Source organism: Macaca mulatta, chromosome 1 (assembly GCF_049350105.2).
Source record: "Macaca mulatta isolate MMU2019108-1 chromosome 1, T2T-MMU8v2.0, whole genome shotgun sequence".
In the NCBI taxonomy this organism is placed as follows: Eukaryota; Metazoa; Chordata; class Mammalia; order Primates; family Cercopithecidae; genus Macaca; species Macaca mulatta.
In genome coordinates this window covers 191,953,497-191,973,501 of record NC_133406.1, presented here as the reverse complement: position 1 = coordinate 191,973,501, position 20,005 = coordinate 191,953,497, and the positions used below count along the sequence as shown (strand labels likewise).

The window sequence follows — 20,005 nt, the reverse complement described above, 5'->3', positions numbered from 1 at the left end:
TCAGCTCCTCCAGGAAGTAGAGGAGGACGTTCACTCCCTGCACATGAGGGGTAGGTGCTTTTCCTCTGCTCCCATAGCATCTGTTGCTCCCCCAGCAAAGTGGCTACAGCACAAGATGTGGCAATTATTGAGTCCGCTTCTCCATTGGACCATGAATTCCTCAAGAGCTAGGACGCTATCTTATTCATGTTGGTATTCTTGTGCCTGTCAAAGAGCCTGGATCATGGCAGATGTCAAAGAAGTAGTTGTTGAACAAACATTTCATTATTCCTAAGCATTTTCCTGTCTCATATGATATAGTTCTCACAACCATTCAGTCACATGATAAACCTCAATTTTCTATTGGGAGTGTTGAGGGCCAGAAAAGGTAAGCCATTCTTTTGAGGCTACATAACATGTACTCTAAAGGGCCCAGACTGGAACTCAGGTGTCCTATCCCTGGACCTCATAATCTCCCCACTTGGCTATGCTGCTTCCAGGAAACCTCTTTGATTCAAAAAAGAACTTCAAAACTGAAGGAAAAGTGTTAGAGGTCAGAGATCCTGAAAGCTTAACTCCTAGATCCAGCCTGCCAATAAAAATAGAATGTAACTGGTGATTCAAAGGCATCTTCAATCCTCAGGGAATCTAGAGCTTTTTAGAAGCTAAAGCATTTGTGATATTCTTCAGTGAGTAGTACCAGCATGGGCACCTTTTGAGCTGATTTTAAACGAATGCTTCTAATGACACTCAATCTATCCATAGGTTAAGTATTTACTGAACAAAACATCTTAGTAAAGATGCAGGATCCCTGGTTAGGAGCCTGGGGTACAGGTTCCACCTCCAATGTCTATGTCATCTTGGAAAAGTCACCTCCCCTCCCTAGGCTCTATGCACTTATTTGTAAAATGAAATGCTATACTTTACTCACAGAGATCTCTTTCAGCTCTCTCAGTATATGATTCTAAAGCATCAATAACTGGGCTTTTTACTCCCAGAGTAAGGGACTTTGGAGGAAGCATATATTTCCAATTAAGTTAAAATTCAAAGAAAACAAAATATTCTAAGAAAAGTGTTGATAGAATTTTAAAATGAAACACCAACTAATCAAGGATGATCAATATCTTAACATTAATTGCAAGCATTGCTCAACATTTGAGATGTGTGGGACACAAATGGGAGTTTGCCAAGAGTCAGGGCATGAGAGAGCATTCCAGGCAAAGAGTATAGCATGTGCAAAGTTAGGGAAGCAAGAATGGTGAGCAATTATGCATATTTTTAACAGGCTGCTAGTATGTTCTGCTTGTGTCCCTAATTGACTATACGCACAAGAGGCCAAGGCTGGTACACGCTCTTTCTCTTTACTGGTTTCAGGACCAAAAAGCAGCTGCCTAAAGACAGAGGAATGCATAAGATGGCCTCCAGATGCCAAGCTCTCACTCCTATGATTGCCAGTTTAGAGTCACTGAATGCAAAATCCTGGGTCCCTGCCCTGTGTCTCTGTCTCCTTGGTGCTCTTGTATTCTGTTATTTGTTTTTAAGATGAAATTTTTGCATGAGCTCAAAATCAAGACCTACGTTCTGACAAGAATGGGGCTATTTATGGTACCAGTGCGAAATAATCTTTCACATTAGGACCATTCTAGAAAATGCAAATACATGGAGGCCAAATTTACATATGACTGCATAATATATAATGTCTTTATTTTGAGTTGGAGATACTCTTAAGTATCTTTTCTTTCTTCCTCTAATCTGTGAATTCCATGAGGGCAGGGATAATGTCTGAGTTATCTTTCCCACCCCCACTCCAACACTGTCTACTATAAACCCAGGTGCAGAGAAGATTCAATACATTTATTGGATGAATGAATGAGTGAACAGATTAACAAAAGCATGGATGAACACCTTGCAGGTTTGCAAACATGGGTTAGATAGTTACTTTCAGATATATTTTGAAAAGTAAGCACCTACTAAATACTAGACTCATCCACAATAATCAAATGAGATAGGTATTATTAATCCACATTTGATAAATAAGGAAATAAAATCCAAGACAGATTTGATCTTGAGAGGGTCACTTGACAACTAGTAAGATATAGACCTGGAATTTGAACCCAGGTCTTGTTGATGACAGGATGGTTCACAGTCACCTTTGAGGTCCCCCAGCCATCTGTGAGTCTGTGTGATTTATAAAAGAGACACTAAGCTACTCATTTGTCTGATCTTCTTATCCTGTTCTCTTTCTCATTTGCCCAATGGCAGAGATATAATGGTTCCAGAGAATGTTATTCAAATGGCAAATAAATAGCTCCATCTCATGAAGGACATCATGCCTTATCCCTGTTCGCAGTATGGCAGCTAGAATGAGAGCAATGATTTCAGTTCCCCTCCTTATGATTTCCTTTTCACCTCCTCTGAAGAAAGGTAGAGAAAAAGGCAGCTTGGCGGCTCCTGATCAATCTTGCCCTGAGCACGGCGAGGCTGCTCTAAGGAGCAGTGGCATTGACAAGCAGAGACGTATGAGGTACGCCTGCAATTGTCCCCCAGACACAGCAGTTTTTCAGCATTACCAATGAGCTGGATTGGATTAGGTATATTTGCACCAAAAGCAAAATAAATATTGCTTTATTTAATGCCACTAAAAGGTTGGGATTCAATTGCCCCTGGCCTGAGGCACCTTCCAGCTCTATTGATTGGCCCGTGTCAGAATGCCAGATAATCTGTCATCAACAGCCCCTGAAAAATGCTTAGCATGTGGGTTGGGCTCTGCTGTTGTGTAGATGGAGGATGGCAGGCAGTGCCCTTTGTCCCAAACACAAGGGATAATCATAACACATCCACTTTCCATCACCACCACCAAGATATTTAAAGCATTCTTCTCACATCCCTTCTTAGATCATCATGACGAGGAGATGTCTGTGACCAGGACTGTGAATACTGAGAGGAGGGTGGATAAGAACATAGGCTTCAAAGGCAGAAGGCTTGGGTTTGAGTCCCAGTTCTGCCGTCTAGTAGCTTTGTGACCTAGGACAAATTCATCTGTTTGCTTAAAGACCTGAAAGTGCCGAGAGGGCAGCAACTGACTCTATTTCATTTGTCACTGGGTCTTCAGTGCTAGCACAGTGTCTCGTACACAGCTGACTCTCAGTTGAACTGTATAAATAGAGGCTCAGAAGTGGTGATTTGACCATGGTCCAGCAAGGACAAGTGACAGAGGCAGAGCTTGAATCCAGTCTGCCCAACTCTAAAGCCTATGTTCTTAGCCACCATTATACTTTGTCTTTGCAGTCCTAGGAGTCAGGTAAGAGCCTAATAGAGGGACTATCCCTCATGTGCAGTGAGAGGTAGATGCAACATCTATAGTTTTTAAATGGTAAATCTAAGTTTCAAATGAGAGACTAACATAAAATGTACCTTTATGCAAATTGACGAAAGGTGCTGCCCCCTACCACCCAGGGTAATAAGTTGCAATCAGGTGCTGTTTCTGGGTGGATAAAGTACAGAATAATGCCACTTGGTTTGGCCAGACTTTGGATTGAGAGCAGAGTCATAGTCCATAGGCCCCATTGACCCCTTGACCACTGAACATTTGTACAGTGCACAAACTGCACATCCATATGGAGCAGCCTTGGATGTGTCCAAGGTTTATAGCAAAGCCAAGATGAGCACTTAGTTTTTCTTCTTCCAAGGTTCATTCAGCAAGGTCTTTACCCTATAATGGTGGCCTTTTTGGCAAGGTGGCATGATTGGGGTCAGGGGTGTTCAGATCACATCTGGAAAAGGGATTATCTCCAACCCTAAGAAATTCTTCCTAGTGGGTAAGGAGAGACTTTAGAGTGCCTTCTCCCTTCCCATACAGAGCATATACTCCAGGGATTCATCTTGTCTCCTGCTTGGCAGCAACAAACACTGGGTTCAGGTGGATTTCCAGCATTGCAACTTAAATCTAATTCTTAGAGTCAGTGACCAACTGGAAGGACCTGAGATTTCATAAAACCCAATCCCCACATTTCAAAGACGGGGAATCTGAGGCCAAGAGGGCAGAAAGGGTCTGCCAAGATCACACGGCTATTCAGGGGTAGAATGGGAAGTCCATTCCAGAACCAAAGGATTATTTTTCTCTCTATAAGAACAATGATAAGGAGTTTACTCCTTTTTGAAAGGTCTGAGGGAGGACATTTTCTGAAGGAATACACTGGCCCTTGAGGCTAAAAATTCACCATTTCAGTTTCTTAAGTGAAAAAGGACAGAGGAAACAAAAAAGGGGGCATAAAAGTCTTTTATGTCTTCACAAGACCTGGGTGCTAGCAAGGCTCTCACCTACCTGCACCAAGCCTGAGAATGGCTCTGAGTCAAGTGTGGGCTCTGGAGCCACACGGCCTGGATAAAACCCTGGCTTGGCCAACACATTGTATCTTTGTGGCTGAACCTCTCTGTGCCTTAGCTCTAACTGAAAGTGGGAATTTTGTCTACCTTAGAGGGTTGTTTTGAGGGCTAAATGAAATCATATAGGTAAAATGCCCAGGACACCATCTAGATTGAGATAAGTGCTACACATGTTAACTTTTCTTGTGGTTTGCTCTTGGTATGATGTTCAGGATCCTTCACAATCTGGTCCCCAGTTATTCCTACACTTCTTACACTATAATGTCAATCTGTACCCCATGCAAGGGTAGCACATGATAGGGCCTGTGAGCCAATAACAAAAAGGTGCCCCCTCTGTGGGTTGATGCATTTCCGCCAAGTCTCAAGTCTTTTCAAGCCTGTGCTGCACTCCACCCTCCACCTGCCCTCTTAGCTAGCTCCTTTGTGTGATGCCCAGACTTTACCCTATGTAGGATGCAGCCTGGACCACATGCAACAACCACACCAGAGTACCTGGCATTCCTCAAGGATCTCCACTCACTCACTCAGGGCTCAAGCAGCAAGACTCAAAGGGCTCTGGGTCAAATCTCTGGGTGTCATTCCTGGAACTCCTACTATTAAAGGCAGTACTTGGGCAAATGACTTAACCTCTCTTTGAGTGTCAGTTTCCTTATCTGCAATATGAGGGTAATACAAGACTTATCTTGTAGGTTCATGAGGTTGTCGGGAGGAACTCCCCATTGTTTTCAATGCCAATGGTAACTTTCAGTCCTCAGGAATGAAAAGAATGGGTCTTCTTCTCCATTCCCTTGTTTTCTCTTCCCAAGGAAGGAGATGGAACTTATCTGAATGGTCAGCTCCAGAAAAGAAGCAGAGCTGGTTTGGGCCTAGCCCCTCCTAGCATGTGTTTTTGGGATCTGGAATTCTGAAGGGTCTATTCTGGTCTTCTCTCTGCCACATGGTGTGCTTTCTAGGAAGCTTCTTGCCTCCTTTTCTCCTTGTGTCTGATGGGAAAGTTGAATTTTGAAGTGAAGTAAAGGAGGCAAGTTTGGCCACAGATATAGACGATGCCTTCCAGGTCCTGCTTTTACCAATAATACAGCTAATATTTTGACTCCTATTTTTTTGATCCCTGTATCTCTTTCTAAATTGTAGGAATAGGATGAGAGTAGGAGCAGGAGTATGATTAATTATCACTCCAAATCTCTAGTGGAAGTACTACATATAAAACACTTAGAATAGTGTCTGGCAGCTATATGCTTTCAATTAATATTTTGTATTATTATATTACTGTGTTGTTATTTATTATAATTATTCCTTTGGTTTGGAACATGCTGCCATTCTCTTCCCCTGGCCAACTCCCACTCACCCTTCAAGATTCATCTCACACAGCCCTTCCTTCAGACATTTTCTCTGACTTGCCCTATCCCAACCCTTTGCCTGGGTTAAGAGGTGCCTCCTCAGTGACTTCACAACCTGGGAATCCCTGGGCTTCCCTCCATCAGCACAGTTATCTCTTCTCTGGACTGTGAACTCCTTAAGGGCAGCACAGGGGCCAAGCCCACCTCATATTCCCCAGTGTATGGTACAAAGTATGTGCTTGGGGATGGGTTAGTGGGTTGGGAGGGCAGGAGAGGGAAAAAAGAAGACAGGGAAGAAACAGTTAAAAGGCTTCTCAAGTGGAAGCAGAGTGCCAGCAAAAGCACAGATGTGAACAAGAGCAGGCTGGTTTAAGACAATGGAAAGAGCCCAGGAAGGCAAGAGGAACAGATGGGAGTGGATGCAGGAAGGGGCAAGGTGGACAGTAGGAGAGGAGCTGAAAAGAAAGTTTGAGGCCATTGTGCGGGCACTGAATACCAGGCTAAAGAGCTCTGGTTCTTTCTGAGGGTCAATGGGGAGCCGCCAAAGGATTTCTACATAAAGAACTGGCACTATTCAAGGAGTGGTTTAGGAACTAGGACCAGAAATGATGAAGTTCTTGATTCTATCAGATTGTTTTGCTCCTCCAGACTCCCTAGCCACTAATTTTGGGTTACTGTCTCCTCAGAGGCCTGTCTTCACTGTAGAATCAATTATTAAGATCAACTTGCTATCAACTCTAACTTTGAACTGCTATTCAGCTGCTTGCAGGGACAGAGATGAGGAGCTGCCTCCACAGACATCTAGCCATCTGGCCTTTTCCGTGGAACCTGGCTGGGAAGCTCATTTGAATAATTGGTTTTGGCGGTGTGCACTTGTGGGTTAGACACCTGATTACACTGCCAGCCCCAGTGTCCTTTCAGCCTCCACAGAAACATCACTCAGGTTACATAAAGCAGGAGAGAGTCTCTGGGAGGTAAGGGTCTGTCTGGCCCCTGCTGTCACTCTGGCTTTATCTGAACTGTGTGGCTCACTCACTGTGTGACCTTGAGCAAGTTACTTAGCCTCTCTGTGGCTTGGTTTCCTTTTTGCTTCAAGAAGGAGAGTGATTCCTGCCCTGCCTACACCACAGGCTTCTTGTAAGGATCTAAGGGAAGATGGGGGAGTTGTAGCCTAGCAGAAAAGCAAGTGGAAAAATTTAAAGATTTAGGCTGAGGAGAGCTCAATGTCAGACAGCAATGTGTGCATGTGGGCTGTATCAGAAGAAGAGTGGTCCCCAGAATGAGGCTTCTGAGACCCCATTCTATTCCTTCTCCATGAATTAATTAGTTCTATGAACTTGAAGGGGGTACCTAATCTACCTGTGTCTCAGTTTCCTCATCTGTAAAATGAGAATAATGATGCATTTGTTCTAAGGATGAAATGAAACAACAAATGCAAAATGCCTAAAATAGTGCCAGGTTCGGAAAGCTCAATAGATGTTAGCTGTCATCATCACTATTATCATTATAATGATGTCCTTCAGTCCTTGACACCCTGCCTCAAAGACAGACAATGACAAACATCTGGAACACGTTCAGAGGACAGCAGGAAGGACAGAGAGGGGAATGGATTTCAGATTACGTATGAAAAGTTGGAAGGCTTTGGGGATGTTTGGCCTGGAGCAGTAGTAGGATTGAGTGGGGAGTGGGGAAGGGTGGGAACACATGATCTTCAAATGGCTGAAGGCTACCATGTGAAAGATGGGCTGGCCTTGAATAATCCTTCAGAGGGCAGAGGCAGAACTTACATGCTGGCAGCTTCAGCCTGAAAACAAAGTGCTCTCTAACAGTCAGAGGTGGCATCAGCACATCATGATGCCTTGGAAGGGAGGGAACAGTCTGTGCCTAGAGGTGGGCAAGCAGAGGGGGCATGGCCTGGATAGGGCACTGGGCTTAATGTTTCTCATGATGCTGTGATAAGGCACCCAGCAGGGAAATGTGACTGGGGCACGGACGGAGGCTCAGAGTGAGGAGGGGCTGGCAGATCTCTCAACAGGGCAATACTTGCTGTGGATCTTTGTTTTCTGTTTCTATGTTGATGAAAAAAATAGGCAGTTTTTATGCTATTACAGAACAAATAGAACATTGATATGTATTTATATTTTATATGGCTGATTTTAGGTTCTGTTCTAATTGTGGATAGTTTGAAATGTTTCTTCCTCTAGATTTTGAGGTGGAAGAGGTAGGTAGACCAGTTATAATGTGTGTGTGTGTGTGTGTGTGTGTGTGTGTGTGTGTGTGTGTGCCGTGTGTGCTGGAAATACCTTCCCTGGTGGTTTACCCTCTGCTATGGTTAATGATGTTTTGTTCTGTAAATCTCTATCTCCCTTTTATGTCTGGTGAACTCATATATCATCCATCCATCAAAAACCCTCCTTCATCACTATCAGTCAGAAGGAAGTACTCTCTGCTTCAAGATACAGTGTATCAAGAGGTTAAAACTGGAGCAGCCTAGGCTCAGCAACTAGGGCAAGTTCCGTGGTACTTATGTGCTTCAACCTCCCCCTCTACTTGAAGTAGGAGCATCACACTACCTCCATCATAGGCCTGCTGTGAGTATTAAATGAAACGATACACATAATGTGCAGTGAGGAGCCACTTACATATTAGCTCCTCTTGTATCTCTCGGCATCTACTGCATCACACCCATATTTCTAGTGGAAACGCTGGGCTTCTTATTGGCAAGAACTGCCTCTGATTTCCTTCTGCTTCCCCAAGGCCCAGCACAGGGCCTGACACCCAGCAGGCCCTCAACAAACCTTAGTTAAATTGGATTTACTGCACTGGAGCATCCTTTGCTACATAAGGATTGCCAAGGCCAGGATCCATAATGATGGAGAGAGTCTGCAGATCGTACAGCCTCCATTTCCACCATGGGGTCTGCAGTTCTGTGCTATAACGCAGAATCATTTCTTTTTTTTTTTTTTTGAGACAGAGTCTCGCTCTGTCGCCCAGGCTGGAATCATTTCTGTACCACCCATAAAGGCCTGTTCCTCCCCACCCCACCTCCACACTCCCAAGAAATACTGAGATTTTCCGAAGATGAGAAATTTCACAGCATCCTGCTATCTTTTGGGTAACTGCGTATTTTATGATGACTAATAGGCAATTACTATGGTAATATTGCAATTCAGCATGTGTGAGGTTTGGGAAATGAGAAATTATGGGTAACTACTTTGGACTCATTTCTATGGTAACAAAAAGTAATTGTCATTAAATACTAGTTATTCTGAGGCTGTACCTGGTAATTATAGATTTTTATGCCCAGAAACATAAATAAAACCAATAAATTTATTCAAAGGTCTATGACTGTTTACTTATACGTGGCTCTATGGAATACACAATGACAAGCACCTAATTAAGAAATGCAAACCCAACACAGGGTTTCATACTGTTGTAAGGAGATGGAAAGTCTGTTTTTCAAATGCAGGCAACCTGTGCATTACCCATGGTCAGAAAGCGCAGCGGGGTATAGGTGGAGGTGGGGGCTCTCTCCTCTGCAAAAGGAGTGACGAGGAAGTAGCTGGAAGAGAGAGTGTGCAAATGCTGCAGTATGTATTGTGGGCATGCTTTCTGTAAGACATTGAGAATTACCAACCGATTCTATACTGGTTCAGCCCATCATCCCCCAACTCCAGTTGCCTTCCAAGTAGGAGTCGCTTGCAGCTTCTTGGCTCTGTAACACCCGAAGTTACAATATTCATCCCTCAAGACTCCTAGGTCCCAGATCCTTCCAGAGCTCTCTGAAAATATTCCCATTGTAATGTCAGTAACCATGCCACTGTTTTTTATAACACGGTGGCAAAATACACATAACATAAAACTTAACATCGTAACCATTTTTAAGTGTAGGGTTCAATGGCATTAAATACATTCATAATGTGCTACCATCACCACCATCCATCTCCAAAATTCTTTTTAACTTGTAAAATCGAAACCCTATGCCCATTAAATAGTAACTCTCCATTCTCTCCATCCTCCCAGCCCCTGGTAACCACCATTCTGCTTTCTGTCTGTATGAATTTGACCGCTTGAAGAATGTCATATAAGTGGAATCATACAGTCTTTGTCTTTGGATGAGTGGCTTATTACATTAGCATAATGTCCTCAAGTTTCATTCATGCTGTAGCCATCCCATTCTTGATAGAGCCTCTCCCCCTGCTTCTACTAAATGATGGAAGGTGCCTTTCATCCCACTTCCCTCTTTCTAGAGAGTAGGAGGGAAACAGGCTAGGGGAGAGAAGTGTCTTGTCCAAGGACAAATAAGAACGCTCAGGAGAGTAGTGAAAATTAGAGCCTCAGTTCTCCACTTCTGCCTATAGCTTATAGAGTAAAGGCAATGTGTGGGAGTGTGGAGAGTCCCTGGATGCACCCTATGACCTTGAACATGGCTCTTCACCTTCTCAGCCTGTTTCCCCATGGCTTAAATGGATACAGTAAAAACTGGCTTTCCTTTCTTGGTTGCTGTTGTATGACGAAATATGGTTTTGTAAGTGCCTTTAAAAGTATCACGCTCCATGCAATAACTAAGCATGGCTGAGAATCCAGTTTGTTAAATTATAACAGCAGCTCATCAGGTTAAAGCATAGCAGTATTCCTGTCACAACAACATACAGTTAAAACAACTGGGCCAGGAGGCCATGCAGATGAAGGTAAAGGGTTGGGGGCTGACTGCATCTGGCCCTAGTTACTCTACATGGGGCACTGTAGCTTTGTGCCGTCACACAATCACTAAACAGTATTGTTTAGTTCATTTGTTCATTCTGGAAACATATACGTGAACTTCAGGTCAGTGACTAGAAAAATAAAATATATTTCAAGAGCCCATTTGCCAGGTACTGGGGATACAGAGAACAAGGTAAACAAAGTCCTGACTTCATGGAGTTTACAGTCTAAGGTGAAGACAATCATTAAACAAATAGTCACATAAACAAACACATAATTACAAATTAGGGCAAGAGCCATAAAGGGAGAGTATAGGGTGCTATGAAAGAGTGTAATGGGAGACCCACTGTATATTGCAAGCCCTGGAAAAGCCTTTCTGTGAAGTGGTGTTAAACCTAAGACCTGAAATGAAAAGAAGGCCAATGTAATTGGAGTGCAGTAAGTAAGACAGAGTGTATAGTTGCTCTGTGCTTTTACTGTATAAGGTAACTGTTATCCATTGTTATATCATCCAACATAATTGTTAAAGATAGGTACCATAGCGTATACTATAGTTGCTCTATATTGTTGCTATAAACTTTAGTATAGGCTCCATATACTCTTACTGTACACCATAGTCTGGTATCATATACAGTAGTCTAGTTAGAAAATGGTGCTGTTCTTTAACATAAAGAGCTTGATCTATCACGGTATAGTGGCCATCCATTGCTGTTAAATTCTAGAGTGTACCTTCTCTAGTTCACTATAAATGCCGTAGAATAGGTACTTGTATTATTAAATCTAAACTTAGCTGATGAAATCTGGGAAATCTCCCTGACCAGCCTTCCTAGATTGGATTATATGCTTCTTTAATGTGGAGGAGTGAGGAGGATAAAGAGAAGGAGGAATAAATGTTTATTTATAACTTACAGTGTGCTTAGCACTGTGCTTTAGATGTATTATCTCACAAAAGCCTCATAACTCTATAGCATCTCCATTTACAGATGAGAAAAATGAAGCTTAATGAGGCCACGTAATTTACCCAGGGTCATACAGCAGGTAGGTGGCAGAGCAGAATTTAAATCTGACCTGACACCCAAGTCCATTTTCTCAACCACTGACCTTTACTCCTTCCAAGCTCCTGCCTTCCCATCTCACACTGCAGGGAACTGGCCTGTTGAACCATCTCTCCAGCCAGCAGAGTGAGGTGCCTCAGGGCAGGCCTGTCTTTGGTTCTCCTCCCAGGGTCTGGCAGGCCTGGTGCTGGCTACAGGGGGAGTGTGGGACTGCAGAGAGGAGCAGGGCTAGGTCAGGCACACCTGCATCCCTGCCCGCTCCTCACAGGCCACAGACCTCAGGGGGATGACTTAACTTCTCTGAGGCTTGAGAGTCTGCACCTCCAGAGGGAGATGTTGAGAGAATGAAAGCAAACGAGCATGAGAGAGAGGCAAAGACCTGGCCACCTGTCTTCCAACATGTTTCCAGCAATTTGATCAGTTCCTGGGAAGTCTGGCTCTCTTTACTGCACTAGAATTCCGAGAACCAACCAACCTTCCTTCCTTCCTTCCTTCCTTCTTCCCTCCCTCCCTCCCTTCTTTGCCTCCTTCCCTCTCTCCCTCCCCACTCGCCACCTTTTCTCCTGTACTCAAGCTAGATTGAGTAGATTGTTATTATTTGAATTTAGAAAAACTTTAACAAAGTTCCTCCATCACAGAATTATGAGGATTAAATGAGATTAGTGTGTGAGTGCTTCACAGGCCATTGGATTGGCAAGCAGAATTCTTGGAGTGGCATTTCCCAAAATGTGTTTCAGAAACCCTAACACTGGTTACAGGGAGGATGTGGACCTCTCTCACTTATCTTTGGGAAACACTGAGTACTACTTCCCCTCTTAGATTCCCTATGTTTATAAGCATATTCAAAATTCTGAAAAGTCATATTATAAAAGAACACATTTAACACACTTTGCTTAGCTCTGTGTTTCCTAAACTTATCTGAACTCTGAATTTTTCCCTCCATAATGCCTTGGCAAGTCTTGCCAAACCATAGAAGTATTGCTCTAGAGAGTAGTGTGGCTGGTCTAGGGGACCTCTAAGGCACCTTGAAGTTCTCAATTATGAGTCTTTATTTTTTTTTTTTATATTTTCTCTAAAGCTTTAAGTAGTGAATTCTTATGATTAATCGGCTCTTTGTTGTACAGTTTTAGCAATAGCATTAATGTTTGTGGTTAGAGTTGCTCTCCAACTCTCATAATGAGAATCACATATTCTCACTAGGAGAATGTTGGGGGTTGAAGCTTCAGTGTGAAACCATTTCTGAGGGCTGGAAATCTTTTATCATGGAGTCCCCAAATCACAAAGTCTGGGGCTTGAACACATGTAGAAGGCATCTAGCCCTCATCACCATCTCAGTGTCCATCTAAAGCCCTGGGAGGGGAGGCATTTTGGCCAAGGTCACTGACCTCCTTCAAGCTAGTCCTTCCTGAAACAGCAGATGATGACATAAATAAATGTGTGGAGAGAAGTATTGACCTCTCTCTGACCACTGCTCTTGTAATTAAACAGAAACATTAACATAAATCAAATGGTCTTTCTACCACTATTATCGCTAACAGTACACTCTGTCCATGGAAGGCGGAAAAGCATCGCTCTCAGGCTTGCAACAAGCCACAAAACTTGCGAATGCTAATGAACCATCACTTCAGCCAATTAAGAGTGGAAGCAAAACTGTCTTTAATGAAGGCTTCAGGCACCTCATGGGCTCTCTCTAATTCACACCCAGGAGTACCCCTCTGGACCCAGTTGCCATGCTCTTGGAAAGCAGTAAACCAACTCTGTGTAAAACAAGCCTGACTGGCTGTCAGGAGATCTGGTTCTGGTCTGAGTTAGGCCACGGACTAAGTAAGTACTGTTTCATCTCTGGGACTCAGTTTCTTCATCAGTAAAGTCATCCTTCTCATTCTCTCATATTCATCAAACACTTTTTAGGCATCTACTATGTGCTGATCCCTGCTGCTAGGCATGAGGGACACAAGGGCCATTAAGGTTCAGTCTCCGCCCTCCAGTAGCTTTAAGGACAGTGGAGGACATGCAGTGGAACGAGAGTTGTTCGATAACCAGGCCTGCTTGCTACAGTGGCTCATGCCTAGCTACTTGGAAGGCTGCAGTGGGAGGGTCACTTGAATCCAGGAGGTCGAGGCTGCAGTGAGCCATGATTGCACAACTGCATTCCAACTTGGGCGATGGAGCACAACCCTGTCTCAAACAAATAAATAAATACACAAACAAATAAATAACCAGGCCTGTGAGAACTCAGAGAAGAGAGTGGCCAATTCTGTTTGGGGTTTAAGGGGATGTTTTCCAGAATAAGGAACATGAACTGAGTTGCAAAGAATTAATGGGATGAAGAAGGGATGAGGGGTTTCTGGTGAGCAGGCAGCCTGTATAAAATAAGGTATCAGGAACCAATAGGACATGTCTGGGGAACTGGGCTTTACTCAGTGCAGCTGCAGCACCTGTTCTAGGAGGAGAGGAGAAGAGGTGAGGCAAGATGGTGGACACACAGGCAGCAGGGCAGACAATGCCTTGCATGCAAAGCTGGGGGGTCTGAATGTCATCTTGAAAGTCTTGGGCCTAAAGAGCTCGAAAACTCTATAATTTGGATGGTGAAGTTAGTCAATGATTTATGGGCTGTGTGACTTTGGGCAAGTCAGTTACCTTAATGTGAAATAAGGGCAATAACACTATCTATCTCAAATGAGCCATTGTTCTTTTGGCAGATAATCTTCTGGGCAGTGGAATTTTAGGCTGTAAATTATGGTGCTAAGCCAGGAGAAAGGGAGTTCACAATTTGAGTGCATGAGTGAGTGTGGGGCTGGCTTGTATGCCAACACTGAAGAGAAATGCTGTTCAGATGTCCTGGGATTCTATTCTCCTTCATTGATATCCTCCAAGAAGAAACACAACAAAAGAGTCATCATTATAACTACCACACGATATTCTGCAAAGCACATTCCTTCCCACCATTTCTTTTGAAGCTCTCACAACTGCCCTTTCAGGTAAGTAATTATTGTCTCCATTATGCAAGAGGAACTGAGCATCAGAGAGGGAAAAGTGGATCCCCCAAGGTTATACAAAAAGTAGATGCCAAAACTGATAACAGGTCTCCTGATTCCTGGCCCAGTGAGCTCTCCAGAAAACCCAGCAAGTGACCTTAGGTGGCTGTGCACGAAACAGCCAAAGCTAATTAACCACATTCTCAAGAGCCAGGGAGAAACTTTCTCTAATGAACTCATGGGCAGCCTCAAAATTCTTCCTTAAAAAATATATCCCATATTTTTTCTTGCTTCCGTACCACCACCCTATGACTACCTGCTTCCAAGCATTCTCCCCAGTTGCTTACCTGTAATTGCCCAGGTAGACTCCATCAGGATTGAGCATTGGTGCGATCTTGAAGACCAGGTATTCTCGGAGGACACGGGCAATAGGGTGCTGGCTTACGAGGAAGTCAATGATCCCTAGGGAAAGAGAAGAGTCCGGTTTAACAACAAAGCATTTCAAGAAGAAGGAAACACATTTTTCTCAGCTTGGAAAACAAGAGGAGCTCAATAGGTGATTTTGGCCTGTGTTGTTATTGGCCACTGTGGGTGTGTGGTTATAGACTACGTGTTATCTGTATAAAATATATTTACAAATACATTTGTATTTCCAAGAGACAGTTGACGACGTAACATTGAAGCCCATGGGCAGTAGGGAGAGAGCATTTCCTGCTGTAGAGAACTGGGAGGGCTTCCGAGAATGATGACATTTGAGCTGTGCTTTGAGAGCCCACCGAGTTTCGTCAGACAGAGATGGGGAGAGGTGGGCCAGCACTACACAGTGAACTAAGAGATGCTTTCTAATAGGCACACTTAGTTAAACATTGACATCAGATGTGATAATCACAGGGTCGAGGTCCTTAGGGATTTAAACGCTCATTTAGCTGATAGGCACATCAAGAAGCAGAGAGGAAAAGCATTTCAGCCAAAGTCACATGAGCAGAAGGAGGTTTCTTTCATGTATCCCAAATGTGCTTGTTTCCCCATTTTGAAGATCCTCTGTTCCAGGATTCCAGGGATGACTGCCCTCCCGGCTTCTCACTGGCACTAAAATCACCCTGCCTTCCAGTCACCAAATTTAGAAATTTGTCTCCATGACATTTTTCCTACTGCCAGGCAGTCCCCATGTCCCCTTCTTGAACGGAGCAAATCTTCCCCTCTTCTCCATCCCACTGCCTGTCTTCTAACCCAGGCTACCATCACACCTGGCCTGGATAACAGCCACCACCTCTGAAATGAGCCCTCATCGCAGCAGCCAGAAGGATCTTCTGAAAGTGTGAATCTGATCCTGTCACTCTCTCCTTGATATCCTTCTGGTTACAGCCTGCATCTACCCATAGAAGAGGGGTGAGAAAACAAATAACTCTCTTATCTCCCCCACGTTTCTACTCTTTCATCAGATACCTGAAAAAGAAAATGGGCAAAATGGCACTCTAGCATTCCATGAAATTACTATAATGCCAGAAAATGATAGGAGAATGACAAACCCTCCCACAATGCAGACGTGGGGCCCCATTCCTGCTGGAGAGAGCAAGAAAGGCATCAAGAAGGAAGCCTTTGAGCTAAGCCCTGTCAGAAAGGTAGGTTTTGACAGATGGCAGGAGGAAGGCAGCAGGGCAACTAAGAACAAGTGCCCAGTGCAGGCACTCAGCTCTTGGAATGATAACTCACTCCAGAGCACATTCCAGAGCTTCTGTGACCGGTGAGGGACATCTCAGACTTTTCATTAGGCCAAGGTTGAGAATCCATAGGCAGCCGAAAGCCAGTTGGACATCATTTACTTCTCGGCTAACGCGGCAGTGGACCAGATGCCCTAATTTATTTGTTGGTCCTCATATTAAAGCTGCAGTTTGCCAGTAAACAGGCAGGGTAATGATGCCAGGCGCCCTTGTTAGGGGCTAATAATTGCTTAATCTGTCCACTAATTGACCCCGGCTCCCGGGGTGGCCCTCCATCAAGGAGCCAGCCCGCGCTCAGGGCCTGGCCACACTGCCTCAGAGAATGGCTTCTGGAAATGGAGTAGCTTATTGTGATCCATCCTCCTTCACAGATGAACAGATTAATTGGGCTGCCAATTAGGCAGCTAATAAAAGAATGAGAGAAAACAAAGGCAGACCAGAGGCTGCAGCTGCCCAGAGCTCCCTCTCCTAGGGTGGGTGTGGGGCAAGGAGAAGGGAGGTTTTAGATTCATCTGTTGAGGTCAGATACAATTCAAAATCATTCCCATTCATCAGGAAATAAGGAGATCTTTCTTTTCTTTTACTTTTTTATTTATTATTATTATTTTTTTGTGTGTGTGGTGGGAGAGGAGTATGAGGAAGACTGTGAGGGCATGTAAGAGTGGAGAGAAAATGCCATCCTTGACCAAGGGCCAAAAGCACTGGATGGACCAAGAAAGCAGAAGGACCAGGGGAGCAGAAAGTCTCGGGACCTGAGTTCAAATCTTAACTGAGTGTTAGCTAGAGAAGTTACTGACTAGCTTTCCCTGACTAGTTTTCTCTTCTTGATATAGGGATAATAATACCTAATCTGGAAGACTGTTGTGTACCTGTGTTAGAGATCCTGTGTTAGCTGCCTAACACAGTACCTGAAAATTGTGGCATGCTTCCATAAACTCACTTAGATCAAAGGTTGAAAGGCAATGGGTAGTTAAAAACAGGATTAGTTTTAGAAGTAGGAGTCCTAGTCTGCGAAGTTGACTAACAATGAAATTTGGAGACAAGGATACTGAATGGCAGAAGCCAACAAATCAAAACAGAGCCTGGGTTCTAGTTTTGGCTCAGTTACTGGGTGACCTGTAGAAAGCCTCTGGGTCTATGCCTATTTTTAAAATTAGGAGAAAGAACTAAATAATTCTCAAGGATACATCCCACACTGACATCATACGATTCCATCTATTTTATTCCTCTCCACCAAAAGTAGAAGCATCATCTGTCAGGTGAGGAGAATAATCTCCCTCCTGCTGGAAGACGCCATCAACCTCCTTGAGATCAGCCTTTGTCCCTTCTATAAACAAGTTTGCCAGGTCCTCTTCTTCAAGCTGATTTAATCAGGAAGCTGGGGAAAAGGCAGGATGCTGGAAGTTAGCGATCACTACCCTGTCCCAACTTCCCACAGACCAGGATGAACCTCTCTAGCCAAACCTCAACTGAGGCTGATATTTATTGTTAATTTTTTCTCCTAGAGTGTTTGGTTTAGGGCTGGGCACATAGTAGGTGCTTACAAATGCCTATTGATGGATTGCTCCAGGAATTCATACAACTTTGACTGTGTGGGATTAGTTGACCTGATCATCACTCATTTCATTCTACAAACATTCATTGGCACACCAAATTCTGGGCATTTCAAGATGCCTAAGATGGTCCTGCCTCAGAGGGGTGCACAGTAAGGAAGCAACTCCCCACTGACTGGTAAAGGCTCTGATGGGAACAGCACATAGCTGTGGGGACCCAGCAGGGGCCTGGGGCCCCAGAAGAGGCCTGGAAAGGGGACTTAAAAAATGAGTAGAGTGGAGCCAGATGAAAGAGGTGCCAGGATGCAGCCATAAAAAGAATAAAATCATGTCCTTTTCAGCGACATGGATGCAGCTGGAGGCCATTATCCTAAGTGAATTAACACAGAAACAGAAAACCAAATACTGCATGTTCTCACTTATAAGTGGGAGCTACACGTGGGGTGCACATGGACACCAAGGGAACCATAAACCCGGGATTCATAAAGAGGGGCAGGAGGGAAGAGGCAAGGGCTGAAAAGCTACCTATCAGGTACTATGTTCACTGCTTGGGTGATGGGATCATTAGAAATCCAGACTTCAGCATCACACTATTTACCCACGTAACAAGCCTGCTAATGTATCCCCTGAATCTAAAATTTAAAAATAAAATAAAAAGAAAGGGGTGCCAGGGGAAAGTATCCAGGCCGGGGTAAGAAAAGAGATGGTCTGTCGGTAACGAAAAGCTTTTCAATTCCAGGGCCTTAGCTTCATGGTCAAAAGCACAGACTCTGAAACTGGATCATCTGAGTTTGACGCCTCTCTCTGCCATTCATTTGCTGTGTGGCCTTAACGTCCCAGTTCCCCAGGTTCCTCATCAATTACAAAGGGGAGAATAAGAATTACTTCTGGGTTCTTGTGAGGATTTACATGAGATGATATAAGCAAAGTGGTACACAGTAAATGTATACATGCATTGTTTTCATCATTGCTCTTTGTTGGCTTGCTGTAGGCATGGGAATGGAGAGATGAACAAGGATTTGCTCTTCCAGCTGAAAAAACCTGAAGGGGACTATAGAGCTATTGCCAGATTTTCAGCCTGGGTCAGATATGGGCTTTGGAGAGCTCCATCTGGCTGCAGCGTGGAATGCTGCTTAGAGGCAAGGAATACTGCAGGGCAGGGCCTCCTGAAGGCAGGACAGAGGTGGAGGTGGGGTGCAGGCATAGCAGAGAGAGCTGGCAGAGGTAAAGCAGCTTTCTGTCAGGAACCAGGGTGGAACATGGTAGTGACCTGCAGGGGCTCTGCAGCAGCCAAGGCCCAGAGAGTCATGAGGTGCAGTGGGTGGAAAGCAAACAGTGTGGATAGATGGTGCCACCAATGATATGATGATTTGCCTGCTACCCTGAGAGCATCAGAACTCTTTGCTGAAAGCACCCAATCTTGAGGAACATAAATGAGTTTAAGTTTCTGGCCCCTGGCAGGAAGGGGCCTCAAAATAGAAACTGAATTCAGTTATAGAAAAAGAAGAAAGTTACATTTCCTGCACTTCTCTTTCGGGATTGAGGCTTACTTCAACTTAGACTGTGGTTTAAGTCTGTCTTCCCTCCAGGCCATGAGCTCCAAGACAGCAGAAACAGGTCTCCTTTCTTTGCCACTGTATTTTTAGTGCCCAGCTCAGTGCCTGGCACAGAGAAAGTACTCAAGACCTATGTATGAAGTGAATGAATAAAGATCGACCCGTGACTAACTACTGTACATTCATTAGCCGGACTGACTTGTAATTCTATTGGCTCCGTTTCACAGACTGGGAAAGAAAGTCAGGGTGTGGCATCACTTGCTGAGTGCCTCACAGGAACCTAGTTGGGATTCAGACCCAGTTCTGCCGGCTTCAGAGCAGTGCTCTGTCCATGAAGACAAGATGCAAAGAGCAAGGAGTCTATTTGCATGTGATTTGTGGAATAATTTGCATATGCCTGCATGATTTTCTCTCTAGAGAATTCTGTGCAAAATTTATTGTTTCTGTTATCTGTTCAGAGGCAGCATACTGTAGTGGGAAGAGCCAAGGTTTGAAGCAAGACAGTTTGAGGTCTCTGCTTGGCCCAGTGTGTGATTTGCACAACAGCAGCCACTCTAGGCCCTCCCTTGACCTGGCACAGGACCCCTGTCTGCCCTCAGCTGAGTCCAAGGGCCTCGAATTATGGACTCACAGGGAGTCTGCCCCTGATGACCCTAAAGTTCACAGAGTATAAGTCCTCACCCTCCTGCTCCCAACTCTGCCCATTTCACAGATGAAGAGACAGAAGCCTAGA

General features: G+C 44.3%; 1 protein-coding gene across 7 annotated transcripts in view; it reads right to left on the bottom strand.

The window, feature by feature from the left end:
* Positions 1 to 20,005, bottom strand: part of BEND5 (BEN domain containing 5) — a 1,441,067-nt gene that overhangs the window by 109,208 nt on the left and 1,311,854 nt on the right. For all 7 annotated transcript variants that reach the window (XM_077991613.1, XM_015139247.3, XM_077991622.1 and 4 more), the window contains one exon: positions 14,790 to 14,904. In XM_077991613.1, the coding sequence (XP_077847739.1) occupies positions 14,790 to 14,904 (115 nt within the window). The remainder of the gene's footprint in view (positions 1 to 14,789; positions 14,905 to 20,005) is intronic.